At 44.3% G+C, this 14032-nt stretch overlaps 1 protein-coding gene across 5 annotated transcripts in view; it reads left to right on the forward strand.

Annotated features, from left to right (window-relative positions):
• The window catches only part of FAM222B (family with sequence similarity 222 member B), a 54029-nt gene that overhangs the window by 35610 nt on the left and 4387 nt on the right, over positions 1 to 14032 (forward strand). For all 5 annotated transcript variants that reach the window (XM_033089707.1, XM_033089703.1, XM_033089705.1 and 2 more), the window contains exon 2: positions 8840 to 8961. Coding sequence is in view for 4 of the 5 variants with exons in the window: in XM_033089703.1 (XP_032945594.1) it covers positions 8880 to 8961 (82 nt within the window). In the remaining variant the exon portion in view is untranslated. The remainder of the gene's footprint in view (positions 1 to 8839; positions 8962 to 14032) is intronic.

Here is a 14032-nt window from a genome sequence, read left to right on the forward strand (position 1 = left end):
GGGTTTCTTCCTAACCTATAAAAAGGGAATACTTGTTCCATCTAAATTAAAGGTAGTCTTAAATCAAATCAAATAATGTATGTAGACATGCTTCAAATTATAAAGAACTATAAAGTGCACGGTGGTTCTGTTGGCAAAATAAAATGTGACCTGGATTTTGATAGATTGAGAAAGTGATAATAGCCAACATTTAAAAAATGTTCACTACATGTCAGGCGCTAGTATCCTAAGCACTTGAATGTATTAATATTAAACCCATTTAATCCTCACAACAATTCCGGGAAGTCGGTACATTTTACAGATGAAGTGGCTTTCCCAAGGTCACACAGCTAGTGAGTGGCAGCACTGGGATTCAAAGCTGAAGTCGTCTTGTCTTAACCACTGTGATACAGTGCCTGTTGTTAATCCAGGTTTCTTAAGGTGATTTGAGCTGCAGTTGACAATTATCTTTACAGGCAAATCTCAGAGATACTGTGGGTTCGGTTCCAGAACACAGAAGTAAAGCTAGCATCACAGTCAGGTGAATTGCATGAATTGTTTGGTTTCCCCGTGCATATGAAAGTTCTATTTACACTATACTGTAGACTGCTAAGTTTGCAGTAGCATTATGGCTTAAAAAAACCAATGTACATACCTTAATTTAAAAATACTTATTGTCAAAAAATGCTAACTATCATCTGAGCCTGCTGAAAAAATGGCGCTGATAGACTTACTCGATGCAGGGTTGCCACAAACCTTAAATTTGTAAAAAACACAATAAAGTCAAGGGCAGTAAAATGAGGTATGTATGTATGTATGTATGTGAATTTTCCCCTTTTGAAAACCTCTTGTGAGAAAATGATTTGCCCTTGCCACCCCGTTTTTTTCCTAGGTTACTTTCTTGGCTCTGTTGGTTTTAGTATGTTCAAGAAATGAAAACTAATAGAATGTTATCCTAAACTAGACACAGTGGTCAGCCCCCCTCCCCTTATCCGAGGTTTTGCTTTCCACGTTTCAGTTACCCGGGGTCCCTAAATATTAAATGGGAAATTCCAGAAATAGTTCCTAAGTTTTCAATTGTGCACCGTTCTGAGTGGCATAATGAAATCTCGAGCTGTCCTGTTTCGTCCCACCCAGGACAGGAATCATCCCTTTGTCCCCCGTATCGACTCTGTATACACTACCCGCCCATTGGCCACTTGCGTGGTAGCTGTCTCCATTATAAGGTATTTTGAGAAAGAGAGACCACGTTCACATAACTTTTATTACAATACATTGTTATAATTGTTCTATTGTTATTGTTAACTTCTTGTTGTGCCTAATTTACCAATTAAACTTTATCATAGGTATGTACGACTAGGACTAGGAAAAAACCTAGTTTATATAGGGTTCAGTACTATCCGTGGTTTCAGACAACCACTGGGGGCCTTTGACTATCCCCCCACAGATAAGGGGGGGACTACTATAGTCCAGGAATGAGAATTGATGCCCACAAAATGCTGTAACGCATTTGATGATAAAATACAAATGACATAGTTTTTATGTATAATACATTTTACAAAATAATTATATAATATTACATATTGTATACCGCATTTATATCATAAGCATTTTTGTCTTTAGGTATTCTTTAACAATATTTCTTTTTACATTGGGGGAGCCCATGCTAATTTTATTAGATGGATGTCCCATAATTATATAACCATGTCCTTGCTTTTGGACGTTTAGATTGTTTCCAGTTTTTACACAATTATGAACAACACTGTAGTGAGGAGAGTCATATGTGAATCTTTGTTCACATCTGTTATTCCTTAAATTAGATTTTAGAAGTATAATTACTGTATCAGAGTAAGATTTTTAAAAAGTGTCATTTATTTCCAGAAAGAATGTATCAATTGAACATCTCATTTTAACGACTCTTCACTATATCCTTAACTCAGTGTGTGTTAGATATTTTCCCAAACATATTTGTCAATTTTTTTTTTTTAAAGATTTTTTTATTGGGGAAGGGGAACAGGACTTTATTGGGGAACAGTGTGTACTTCCAGGACTTTTTTTCCAAGTCAAGTTGTTGTCCTTTCAATCTTGGTTGTGGAGGGTGCCGTTCAGCTTCAAGTTGTCCTTTCAGTCTTAGTTGTGGAGGGCGCAGCTCAGCTCCAGGTCCAGTTGCTGTTGCTAGTTGCAGGGGGCGCAGCCCACCATCCCTTGCGGGACTCAGAGAGTCCACTGGCCCATGTGGGAATTGAACAGGCAGCCTTTGGAGTTAGGAGCATGGAGGAGCTCCAACCGCCTGAGCCACCGGGCCAGCCCTTGAAGTTTCTAAATGCAGCAGTGAGTGAACTTGGATGAGGCACATTAGACCCACAAAAGGCAGACACCTGCTTCGGGGTCAGGAAGTGCAGGCACACACAGACCCCAGCCTCTCATCTAGGCTTGTTTCAGAATAACACCTTGTCGTTAAGGTACCCAGATGGTGCGAGCTTTCTACATGCCCTTAAGCCTCTCAAACTTCTCTCACCCTTCAGACTGCAGGCTGGGTTAGAGGGCCTACTCTGGTGATTCTGAAACGAGGGAGTCTATAAAAAAATCTGGCCTCTGTGGTACCTCATGTAGTTGAGGGGAGGAGAAAGCACATGAATAAGCAACTTGTTTAGCTGTTCTCTAAACACATGCTTGCCAATTATTTAACAGCCTGCTGAATTCCTCAAATTCTTTTTCCATGTTGTGGCTGTGATCTGTAAGATTACAGAAGCTGCACTGAGGAACTGGCTTTTCCATTTTTATCAGAATGAGTACCTGTCTGTGGTCCGGCTTGTTAAAGGACTTTCTAGACACCCAGTGTTGATGTCTTTCCTGCAGATTTCCGTTCTAAGGAATGGTTTGGCTCTCTTGCCTCAATTTCCCCATCTGGCTGTGAAATCAGTGCTTTTCTGTCAAATGTGGTAGCTTTTCATGGACGGGTGTGGGACTCAAGACTCTAAAGATTAAAAATTGCCACATAATTATAGCATATTTGTTGACTTATATTTCATGTGAATAATAATTTGAAACTTTCTGATTTAGTACAAGTTTCTACAGGAAATTGTAAAAGGTAAAAATCCAACATTTGTGTCTTATCTCAAGGAAGGGGTTTCTTCTGGCTTCTTGTTCTTGCTGTCTTACAGGGCACAATTACTTATGAGTAAGATTCTACCCAGTCTGACAGCTGTACTTGGGATTATGAATATGGTTAAATGTAGAGGTCAGTCTACCTTGGTTCAGCTTAAGCTGCAGCGATCCAACCCCGACAGGCTGTGGACTCAAGCCTTTTCTTACATACTGTAATGAAAAATTGCACGTTCTGACTTGGCTGCCTGCAACGAACACAGGTTGCATTTTCGGATTTTTAGAAACACTGATTTCTACTTCAAGGGGATTAAAAGTCCAGAAGCCAAATGGTACTTTCCAATACAGGGCAAAAGTAGTACCTGGGCTTTTTTTTTTTTTTTTTTTTTTTTTTTTGATCTCCTCTGACCTCTTTCCCAGAGTGAAGGTACCTGAGCTCACACGCACACACTTGTTGGCACTAGTAGTATTACCCATTTTGTTTCAAGAACATAAATTCAGATAAGTTCTAGAGCCTGGGCTTAAAGTGTGTGCTAGTCTTCAGGAATGTGAGCCAGTAATATTGATTAAACATCTATTATGTGAATAACGTTATTCCTGACCCAGTAAGACGGGCTCTGGTCTTAGGAAACTAACACTCAGGTGTAAAGAAAGGTTAGAATGTCCCAGGAGGATACTTTTCCTGGTACCTGAATCACAAATTCAAGAGAGTACTGGGTCGTAGATGAGTTAAGTAATACGGGGATCCAGGAAAGAGCGTCTTGTTAAAGCGCCAGCAGAGAGAACACCGGTAGGGACTGTGGTGGGGGTGGGAAACAAGACGGTAGGAAGAGGACCTGTTGTGATGGGTCCTAAAGGGAAGTTAGAAGTCATCGATGTTTCCAAAGCCCTTGAGCCTCATGTAGTCAGCTTTGTGGAGATGGTTTGCCTCGTAGGTAGTTCTGGACTCTCCGCAGTGGAAGTCCGGAGTGAGCATCCATCTTTCTCTCTTGCTCTTTCCCCAGCCAAGAGTTGTGAGGTCACAACTGCAAGTGACTTTTGGGTCATGTATTGGTTTAAAAATAGAGAAGAAAGATGTCTTTGAGCAATGGCTGAACTTTATTCAGGTTGGGTAAATAGTGGAAAGTATACTTCTGTTGGAAATTCAGTTACCTGGGCTGATTGTAACCGATCATAAAGATGACTGATTTTGCAGTCTGATTTGATAAACATGTAATTTTTTCCATCTTTGGCCCTGTTTATTTTCCCCAGAGCAGTATTTTGGTGTTTCCCTTAAGTTTTCACCTAATTTTTGGGACCCCAGAAGTACAGGAACAGGGAACAGTAGGATAAAACTTTTTCTCCCATTATCAAAAAGTAGTCTTTTTAGCTCGTGGATAAAAAGGCTAATTCAGAGGTAGTGATAACTCTTTTAATTAATTCAGTTTCTCAATGTTAATCAGATTCTCTTAAGATGTATCTACTCAGGGTTTTCACTGTTGGATGTATTTTATACAGTGGAGTCAAATAACAAGCGGCATAACATTGTCTTTCACTACCCTGATCTTGGAGATGGTACTGTTCTCAATTTCACTTTCAATTAAAGTTCATAAATGGCAGGTACAAATTTTTGAACCACAGCATGATTCAGAAATTGGGCTAGTCAACCTTTGGGGCGGTGGTTCTGTTTGAATGTGTGTGGGCTGGAAAGCAGGAGAGAGAACTGGCAAAAAGGTGTACGGGAAGGTTCTAGATTGTGGGTGGTGAGACTGTGCTGGTCTTCACCACCATCCCCTCAAGTAAAGATTTCGTTGACAGCATTTGCCTTCTTTCTCCCTCTTTTCCCACCAGATAACATGAAGAAGGCTCTTCCTCTTTCCTCTCCCCTTCAGTGGTCTTAAGCATAAGCAGGGACAATCGGCACATACGTAAGTGAGGTTTTCCTACCCGCACAGGCCCACCCAAAGGCAGAGATGGTTCTTTATCACATGCCACCCGCAAAACAGAGTGTAACACCACAACGAATAAAATCTCTCTCAGTCTTCTGAGGATGAAAGTACCTTTGAGTGTTCCCAGTGGAGACAAGTTTTGTCCCTTCATTAGAGGTAGTCTGGGAAATGCTAGCACTTGTGTGAATGTCCCAGGAGAGTTTGAACACCTTAGTTCTCGGCTCACTGTGACACAGTCGTCCCCCTGCTTCAGGAGCAGCTGGCGCTAGCAAAGCTGGCTGAGCGCTCACAGAGCGCTCTGCCAAGGGGATCTTTGTTGCTTTCTCTGTCACGGCTGCAGCTCACTTGGCCTGAGCTCTGGATTACTACTGGATTCTGTTCAGAAGCCAGGACTTGAATTTTGAAGCCCTTTCAGAAGGTTGTGCTAGTGTTGCTTTCCGGGTCTAATTGTGCTTCTGGAAATACCAGCTGTAAAATTACATTGGAATTTACATTTAAGAAAAGCCAGATGGTAATCAGAACGCGTGGGTGTTTGGAAATTAAAAGGCCTGTGCTCAGCTGCCAGGCCTTCAGAGGAGTGCTTTTATGCTCTGCATCCCTGCTCTCTAGAATGGGTTGTGGAAGGAAGTTGCTTCCTTCCTGTTTCGTCACAGCCCTCGTGACCTCGCCACATTCCCTGCCTTCCCTGCTCCAGCAGAGTCTGATTCTTGACTTCAGTGAAACTGGGCAAGTCGCCTGAAGACTTCCTTAGCACAGGGGGCAGTCTTTTGGAAAGGATGGCAGACAGATCCCTGAACTCTTGACTCACAAATTAGGGGCTGTACTTTCAGCAGCCCAGATGATGCCAGGGAGAGCTCAAGAATATTCTAGACTTGCTATGGTTCTTGTTGAGGATATAATCGTGGAGGGCGCCAAGCTCTGGTTTCTTTCTTACTCATTTACTGCCTCCTGCCCAAACTAAAAATTGACTTTCTAGAGTCTTTACAATATTCACCTTTTTGTTTGTTTATTTATTTTTAAGATTTTATTGGGGAAGGGGAACAGGACTTTATTGGGGAACAGTGTGTACTTCCAGGATTTCTTCCAAGTCAAGCCGCTGTCCTTTCAGTCTTAGTTGTGGAGGGTGCAGCTCAGCTCCAGGTCCAGTTGCCGTTGCTAGTTGCAGGGGGCACAGCCCACCATCCCTTGCGGGATTTGAGGAATTGAACTGGCAACCTTGTGGTTGAGAGCTCACTGGCCCATGTGGGAATCGAACCGGCAGCCTTCGGAGTTAGGAGCATGGAGCTCTAACCGCCTGCGCCACCAGGCCGGCCCTTCACCTTTTTATTTTTGAACCTTTGTTCATTGTCAGTAAATTCTTTAATACCTCTTTGCCACAGTTTAGCTGGTTTAATTCTTTCCTGATCTGCTGTTGAAATCCAGAGTTGTGGCTTGAGGGGCAGTATGTTGCCGTCAACTCTTAGGATCCACACCCATATTTCTTTTTGGCTGCAAGAGTCAAGATTTAACAGGTACATCAGAGATACAGTGGTCATTCATAGATTAGGTCCTTCCAAAAGGGGCCGGGAGAGGGTGTATCTGCAAGACAGCTGAGTGAACGGATTCTTCCTACTTCCATCACCACAGTATTTGTTTTCCAGATGAAGTACAGGCCTGGAGTTGGGAGTGTGCTTAGCTCCTTGGGGGAGCTGCAGGGAGACCACTGTGGCTGAGGAGAGTCAGCAAGAGGGGCAGGAGGTTAGGAGCGGAGGTCGGAGGTGGAGTAGGAAGAGAATACGGAAGGCCTGGTGGGCCATGTTAGGATTTTGTATTTTATTCTATAGGAAGTCACTGGAGATTTTTGAGCTGATAAAATTTCCAATTAAAAAAATAAATTACTCTGGCTGCTGTGTGTAGAATAGATAGAGTGATAGGGGCAAGGGTGGAAGAGAGCGATTATTTAGAAGGCTATTGTCGTAATCCAGGCTAGAGATGATGAGATGACAAATGAAATTATTACCTATCTCCAAGAAAGGTTGGGAGACCTAATTAAGAAAACACCACTGTCAAATATATGGTGATGGAAGGAGAACTGACTCTGGGTGGTGAACACACAATTGGATTTATAGATGATGTAATACAGAATTGTACACCTGAAATCTATGTAACTTTACTAACAATTGTCACCCCAATAAACTTTAATTTAAAAGAGAAAACATCACTAAAGCCCCTTATATAACCGATTTCACAATATTAGGCTCCAGTGTTTGTTAATTCCCTTCTTTTCCTTGGAGTTTGCCCTCAGCTATATTAGGACCAAAGGGGAGAGGATATTAAATAGATACCAGCATTCACAAGGGACAAGACTCTAAGCAGTACCTCAGTCAGCTGACCCCAACAGAACTCTTTTTATTTCTTGAGGCACTGCAGTTGGCACACAGTGTTCATTCTGTTATCCCACCCACCAGAGACCTAAAAAGACTGAATCTGTGCCAAGAACTCTTGGGCGGCTCTATTCTCATTGAGGCATTCAATCTTTCTGCAGTTGCTATCTTAGACACAGTTTGAGCAGCCTCGTTTACAAAGTATCTTTTCAGCTACCTGGCCTCGCAAGCTGGAGCTCTCTGATACCCATCATGACAAGGTAGTTTCACATACCTGAGAGGGCCCTCCAAGAGAAAGAAAGGTTTTGTGGTCTTTGTTTAACATTCGAGCTTTCCCCCCACTCTTCAGTTGTGATCTAAAGTCTTAATATGCCACCTTCATTTCTGGGTTTTGCAGTAGGAGAAAGGAATTTCATGTTTTAACTGAGTTCATTAGACTTGTTTGAGAAATAAGCTCCCTTGGTCTGCAGGGAGCTTGACATTGTTGGCAAGGTTTCCTTCACTACAAAGGCCACCATACACAGCTTGCTAGGGCTGTGTGTGTCTTGTTGGTAGATAACACTGATGAAACCATGCTATCTTGACATAATGTCCGGATCGCCTGCCCCAAGAAAGCTGCTGGCTGCCTACTACTTCCTTGATCTCCTTTGGGAGCAGTACAGTTTGGGGGGATGGGGCAGGGTGGCCCGGAAGTCTTAATTGTGTGATAGGCAATAGGAAAGGTGAATCCCCAGAAACTTAGAAACAGCATTTGCTTTAACAGTAGTTAATTGTATCTCCTGTGATGCTGTGCTCTTTCTTCCCTTTTAAAAGTGAGGTCAGGTTACGGGGGTCACAAGTCAAACTTCAGGTGCCTTTGCACCTCGTGTACTGTACTGCCTTTGGAAATGGCCTGACTGCCCCAGCCCCCAACCAGCCCCCGGCCCTATGAGGGCCTGCTCTCTTCAGGAAAGATGTTTTATTTTCGGGGAGAAATCATTATTTCCCCTCAGTTAGAATGTGCCCTAGCCTTTCTGCTCCTACCGTAGCTGGGGCACAGATGAGAGCCAGCGTGCCATTTATCTGGCAGCCGCACGGGCCTATCCAAAAGCCCCTGATAGGGAGAGGCGGTGCCTCTCTGCAGGAAATGCCAGTGCCAGCTGAGTGCATCTAGAGCTTGTGAGCATAAAAGACCTTACAGATGCACCTGTGTTTTCCATGTAATTGCGTGGATGGTATTTTCTGGTTTTTATTTTTCCTATCTACTCATCTGTGCTGATTGAAATACCGTTTTACCCATAGTAATAGTCGGGAGCAAATTGTTTCTACAGATAAAGACATGGATATATTTCCAACCAGCATGCTGCTAATCAAATTGCTTCTCTATCTACACTTGGGCCTGTGCTGCTCGTGTCAGATGTCCCTGGTGTCCTCCTTGAGTGAGTTGCCTTGTGTTCCATGACCTTGTGTTTTTGTTCATTACAGTGTGAGTGACTGCCCCATGTGGTGTTGATGCCGGTCTGCCATGCTAGCCTGTCTCCCAGGGCCAGGTGACCTGTCCTTTCAGCTTCTTTCTCACACGCAGATGAACACTGGACTTCAGAAATGTAAGTAATCTGGATCCCAGGGAAGGATGTGATACTTTACTTTGTCCCTACACTTGGGCTACTTCAGAGGCACATCTGGGGTACATTGACCATGAACTTGGGTACTTCCAAGACATTCTTCAGTACAGACAAAAGAAAGCAGTTGCAAAACCTTGTCAACAATAGGAGACACTTCTGTGATCAGAGAGATGCTCTAAAATACTAGAACTTCCCAGTGTATAGCATCTTCATTTTAATTGTTGCTGATAGTTATCTGTTGAGCAACAAAGCCATAAGGAGTTTCACTTCAAAAAAGTGTCTCAGTTTGAACCCCCATGAGGAATTGAATGAAAACGCACAGTCCAGGTTACTTACCGTATCTCTGAAACCAACTATTTACACTGTTCTGTTGTTTTGATCTCTGCACACTCCGCCATGGAAACAGACAGCTCCCTTTGGCTTTGCTGTCTGCCTTTGGAGCCAGTGAGCTCAGTTCACAGCAAGCAAAGCTTTTGCCTTCAGTTCCGAGGGATGGGGAGATAGCTTTCTCAGTATCTCGGGGCGTGTTCCTGCTCATATACTTCCCACAAGATTGAGCTTTTCAGAACTGTTAGAATTCCTGCCTTAGCCTGGCTGGAACTGGGGCTTTAATACTTCATACTTTCCCAGATTGCTGCCTCTGTCCTTGCACTGCGCGATGTGCAAGGGAAAGATTCTGGTTCTGGTTCATTACCGTGTACAGTATCTTCAAGTGTCATAATGACCATAAATTTGGAATAGACCTTCCATTCAGAGCAAAAAGGGGAAATCAGTGAGTTATCTAGGCTTACCCTTTAATAGAAAAGGTGCCTCAGTCCCTTACCTGAGTCCTTTATGACAAGATTTGGCAAGCTTTTTCTAGAAAGGGCCAGATACATAGCAAATGTTTTAGGCTTTGTGGGCCATATGCTGTCTGTTGCATCTACTCAGCTCTGCTGTTACAGGGCAAATGCAGCGCCGACAGTATGTAAACAGATGTATGTGACTGTGTTCTATAAAACTTTGTAAAAACACAGCAGCTAGATTGTTTTCCCCCAGGCTGTAGTTTGCCAGCCCCTGTTCTGTGAGATCATCTTCAGAAATTAAAAATGATCCAGCCTCTTGATTTCTTTCTTTCTTTCTTTCTTTCTTTTTTTGAGAGGAGAGTAAGACTGAGGGCCTGGTTAGTTCTGGGATTTGGCCAGACTCCAACTTCAGTAATGACAGAGCCAAAGTTGACAGTCTTCCTTCTGCACCAGAGGCCAGAAGCTCTGCTGTAGTAGCTTTTCCCCCAGCCTTTCTCTTCATGAATGACGACTAGGTGATAAAGCTGTACGTGCTCCCTGGCCACGCATACCTGCAGTGCTTACTGCATTGTGACTGGTTTTGGGCTTCCAGGGACATGGCTGGAGAGGAAGTATACTTGGAAGCATACAGTAAGATGACAAAGAAAAATTCAGTGTCTTCTAGATTCCTTAACTCACTCTGACAGCTGTACCCAGAGATGTGATATCAATGGACGAGCCATTTGGGAGGAAAGGCAAATTGTCAGCTTTATCTTGGGTGCTGACTTTGGATCTCCACTTCTCCCCAAAGCAGCCCCTAAACAGCCCCTGCCAACCCCAGCCCCCAATCTATAGTCGAGAATTGAGATACCCTTCTTTCCTGGTTTTAGGCTCACCTTTCCATTTGGGGGACCGTGTATTTGAATCTCTTGTTACTATCCTTTACTAAATTCATACCTTTGCAGAGGAGAAATCCTATTGGTGTTTTAAACTTGCTTGCTTTCTTCTTTCCTCTCCCAAAATGTATACGAAAAATCCTATCACGTGACTTACAGCTGTTAAACATTTACAGTTAAGGTGAGATGGAGCATAAACCGTATCCGCTGGGAACCAGCAGCTAAAGACTGCTCAGAGCCCAAGCCTATCAGCTACACAGACCTTAAAACCAGTTTCCCAGCTTTGCAGTTCAGCCTTTCCCTACCTCCCATCCTCAGTAGGCTCTTACAGCTTGCTAGAAACACAGAGCTTGGTATCTGGTGGGGTGGGGATGGGGTATAGAAGTTTATAGCTTACTGTGCTTTATATTGTAAGATTCAGCAGCTCAAGGCAGGCGCGATGGATCAGGGACATGTGGCTTCTTGGCCCAGCACTGTAGGTCACTGTGCTAATCCCTTTTCCCCAGGCTCGAGCCGCCATATGTACAGAATCACAGGATTGATCCCTTCTAGCTCTACATTTTCTCTTCTCCCTTCCTTTTCCATGTGTGTAGAGGGATGTAATGCATTTGCTGTCCTAGATGTATAATTTGCTGTAGAGCAGGCTAGATTAAAGAACTTCTTGGCTTGGGGTAGGTCTTGTACTTGGTAGAGGACCACAGTTAGGGTTAAGTGGATGCTCTCCTAGAGCTTTCCTAGATTATATGGTGTCCTTGCTTTTGAGAGTCCTCAGCCATTTTGGAACTCTGTGCTTGAAAATTTGTTTTCCTCTGACCCATCTTCTCCCAGTTCCCCAGAAAATGTGTTTTTGAACAGTTTTTCTTCGTTAACCCCAAGCTTCTACTCCTATTTCCTTAGCTTATAGTCAGGTATATAGTAGTGGCTCAATAAATGTTTCTGAGTGAATGGCTGAAATGACCAAATATCCTTGATTCTCAAATCATCTTTTAGACGCAACTCTGACCTCTTTGATTGTAGAGTCTTGGGGCCTAGTACAAATGTCAAAATTACAGTCTTTTACTGCTTCTTTGTATGCCTGTCTGCCCCCTACTGGAAGGGCCTGGAAATGGTGAATTGGCCCAATCACTGGATAAACTCATAGAAATATCAGCAATATTAGCTAACATCTGCTGAGGGTTTGCCATGTGCCAGGCACTATCTTGAATATTTTTATAAATGTTCTCATTCATTCCCCAATAATTCTGTGTGGTGGATTCTCATCTTTCTTTTAAGGATGAGATCCAGAGAGTTGACCACTTCCCAAAGTCACGGTACAGTTCCAGAACTGGCCTGGAGCTCACACTGGTCAGACTGCAGAGCCTGCGTTAGCACACTGCCTGTGCCTCTGCCCCCGCTGCCGCGTCTTCTGGGCTTCCACACAGGAGGCTGTACCGGGCGGGCCCTGTGGGGAAGCCTGGGTTCAGGGAGATTTTCTCCCCAGCCCCTGGGATCGACAACAGTGCTTTCTGCTACGTGGAACTCTCTGACTCGAGTCCAGGGGCTCGGGCTGTTGGGCTTCCTTGGTCAGATTACTTTGTCCTCTCTGTGGGCGACGCAGCCACACCTATCTGTGAATAATAGATATTGACAGTCGTCGTTCCTGTCCACAGAGCGTTTCCCGTTCACTGCATCTCTTGATCTTAGTGATTCTGTGAGTAGGACAGCAGGCGTCATCCTTGTTGAGGGACGACTCAGACGAGGAATGACCGAAACTCTGCGTAATCAGATGATAGAGCCAGTGCTGGAATTCGGATCTGTTCTTTTTTCCTAGCCACAGATTTCCTCTTTACACTGCCTTATGTCTTGATTAATAACAAACACTACTGGTACTCGTTATTTAAATAAGTTGCTTACAAAGCTGTGGTATCTGTATTAGCTGTGCACTTAGGGGAAGAGGTTACAGAAGAAAGAAAGGCTCCAGGGTGCCTGTGTGGAGACTGAGATAAAGTATTGAAAAAAACTTGGCTCTTTTTTAAGGGTTGGCCTTACGTGTGGTATGTGAGGTGGATAATGCTGGATTCCCAGAAGTGGCCTCTAGTCCAGTATACGCATCTCATCCTGGAGATTCTTCCTTAACAAAGACACTGTAGCCTGTGTCTACTCTCCCCACCCTTACTTCCTTTGATTCGGATTCCTTTATTTGACTGCCCTCATCAGCGCTGTCAGCATCAATGGAGAACTAATCAGTGTCCCATTTTATACTCCTGAGTGAGGCCCAGCTCCCTTCTGCCTCTGCTAGAAAAACACCAGCCTTCGAGTTGGCACTGGCTTGGAACAAAGGAACTCTGTTATTCAGCAAGCCACTGGATCCCTTTCTCTTGGCCTTTGAGGAAAGAAGCCCACCCGCCTGGAGGAAACCCCAGGGACAGCCCTTCACTTCCTGTCTAAACTAAAACCCAGCAGCTTCAGACTCCCGTTTCTCAGCCCCAGCTGTTCAGCCAGGCAGTACCTACACTTTGGCAGTTACCAAGTATTTACTATGTGTCTGCTCAGGGTCAGGTACTGAGCCAGGAGTGCCACGCGATTCTGACCAGCCAGACAGACATCTAAGTGCAGTGGCTGACCAGGGCAGTCTGATGGAATCCTGGTACGTTGAGTGTAGGGACTGTTTTTCAGTGATTCCAGATTTTTGTTGTATCTTCTTGCCCTGGAGAATGTAAGAGCGGTCAGAAAACGGCCCCACTTAATGGAGACTGGAGCCCATTAAGGGACAGTGGTTTATAAAAAGCAGAACTCAGACTCTGTTCTCAGAGCTTTGACCCTCCTCACCAGCTAGTGCTACCCAGTGGGTGGGGAAGCATTCTGGGCCTCTGCCTCCCTCTCCTTCCTACCCTCAGTTGTCACCATCATATTCATCCTTTTAAGATCTTCTCCAAACCAGCCATCTTACAGACATTTCATTTACAGGTCGAGCACCTATTCTGTACTCAGTAAGTAAAGCAGACTCTTAAATATGTTGCGTGCCTACTAAGTTCAGGGCATTGTGCCAGTATTTGAAAGCACAAAACTTTTACTATCTGTGCCCTTTTTACTAAGTTCTACCTTGTTTCAGCATGGGCCCAAATCTCTCTGCCCCTCCTATACTTGAGCTTGCTTTTCCTGCTTCCAAGAGCAGCAGTTTCTAACTAGTTGTTGCCAGCTAACCAGCAATGTCACCAGAGGACGGCAGCTGTGCCCGCTTCCTTCCAGCACACTCACTAGCCGACTTCTGTTCTAGTGGGTGCCCCGTGACGTGGCTCTGAATGGGGTCTCTTTGCGCCAAGCCAGCTGAAGCCACAAGCTGGGCATTCAGTCCGCTGCTCCGTCCTTGGTCTTTCTGGCTGCCTTCTGCAAGGGGAGGAGGGAGGGAGCGAG

The sequence above is a fragment of the Rhinolophus ferrumequinum genome, chromosome 21 (genome assembly GCF_004115265.2).
Source record: "Rhinolophus ferrumequinum isolate MPI-CBG mRhiFer1 chromosome 21, mRhiFer1_v1.p, whole genome shotgun sequence".
NCBI lineage: Eukaryota > Metazoa > Chordata > Mammalia > Chiroptera > Rhinolophidae > Rhinolophus > Rhinolophus ferrumequinum.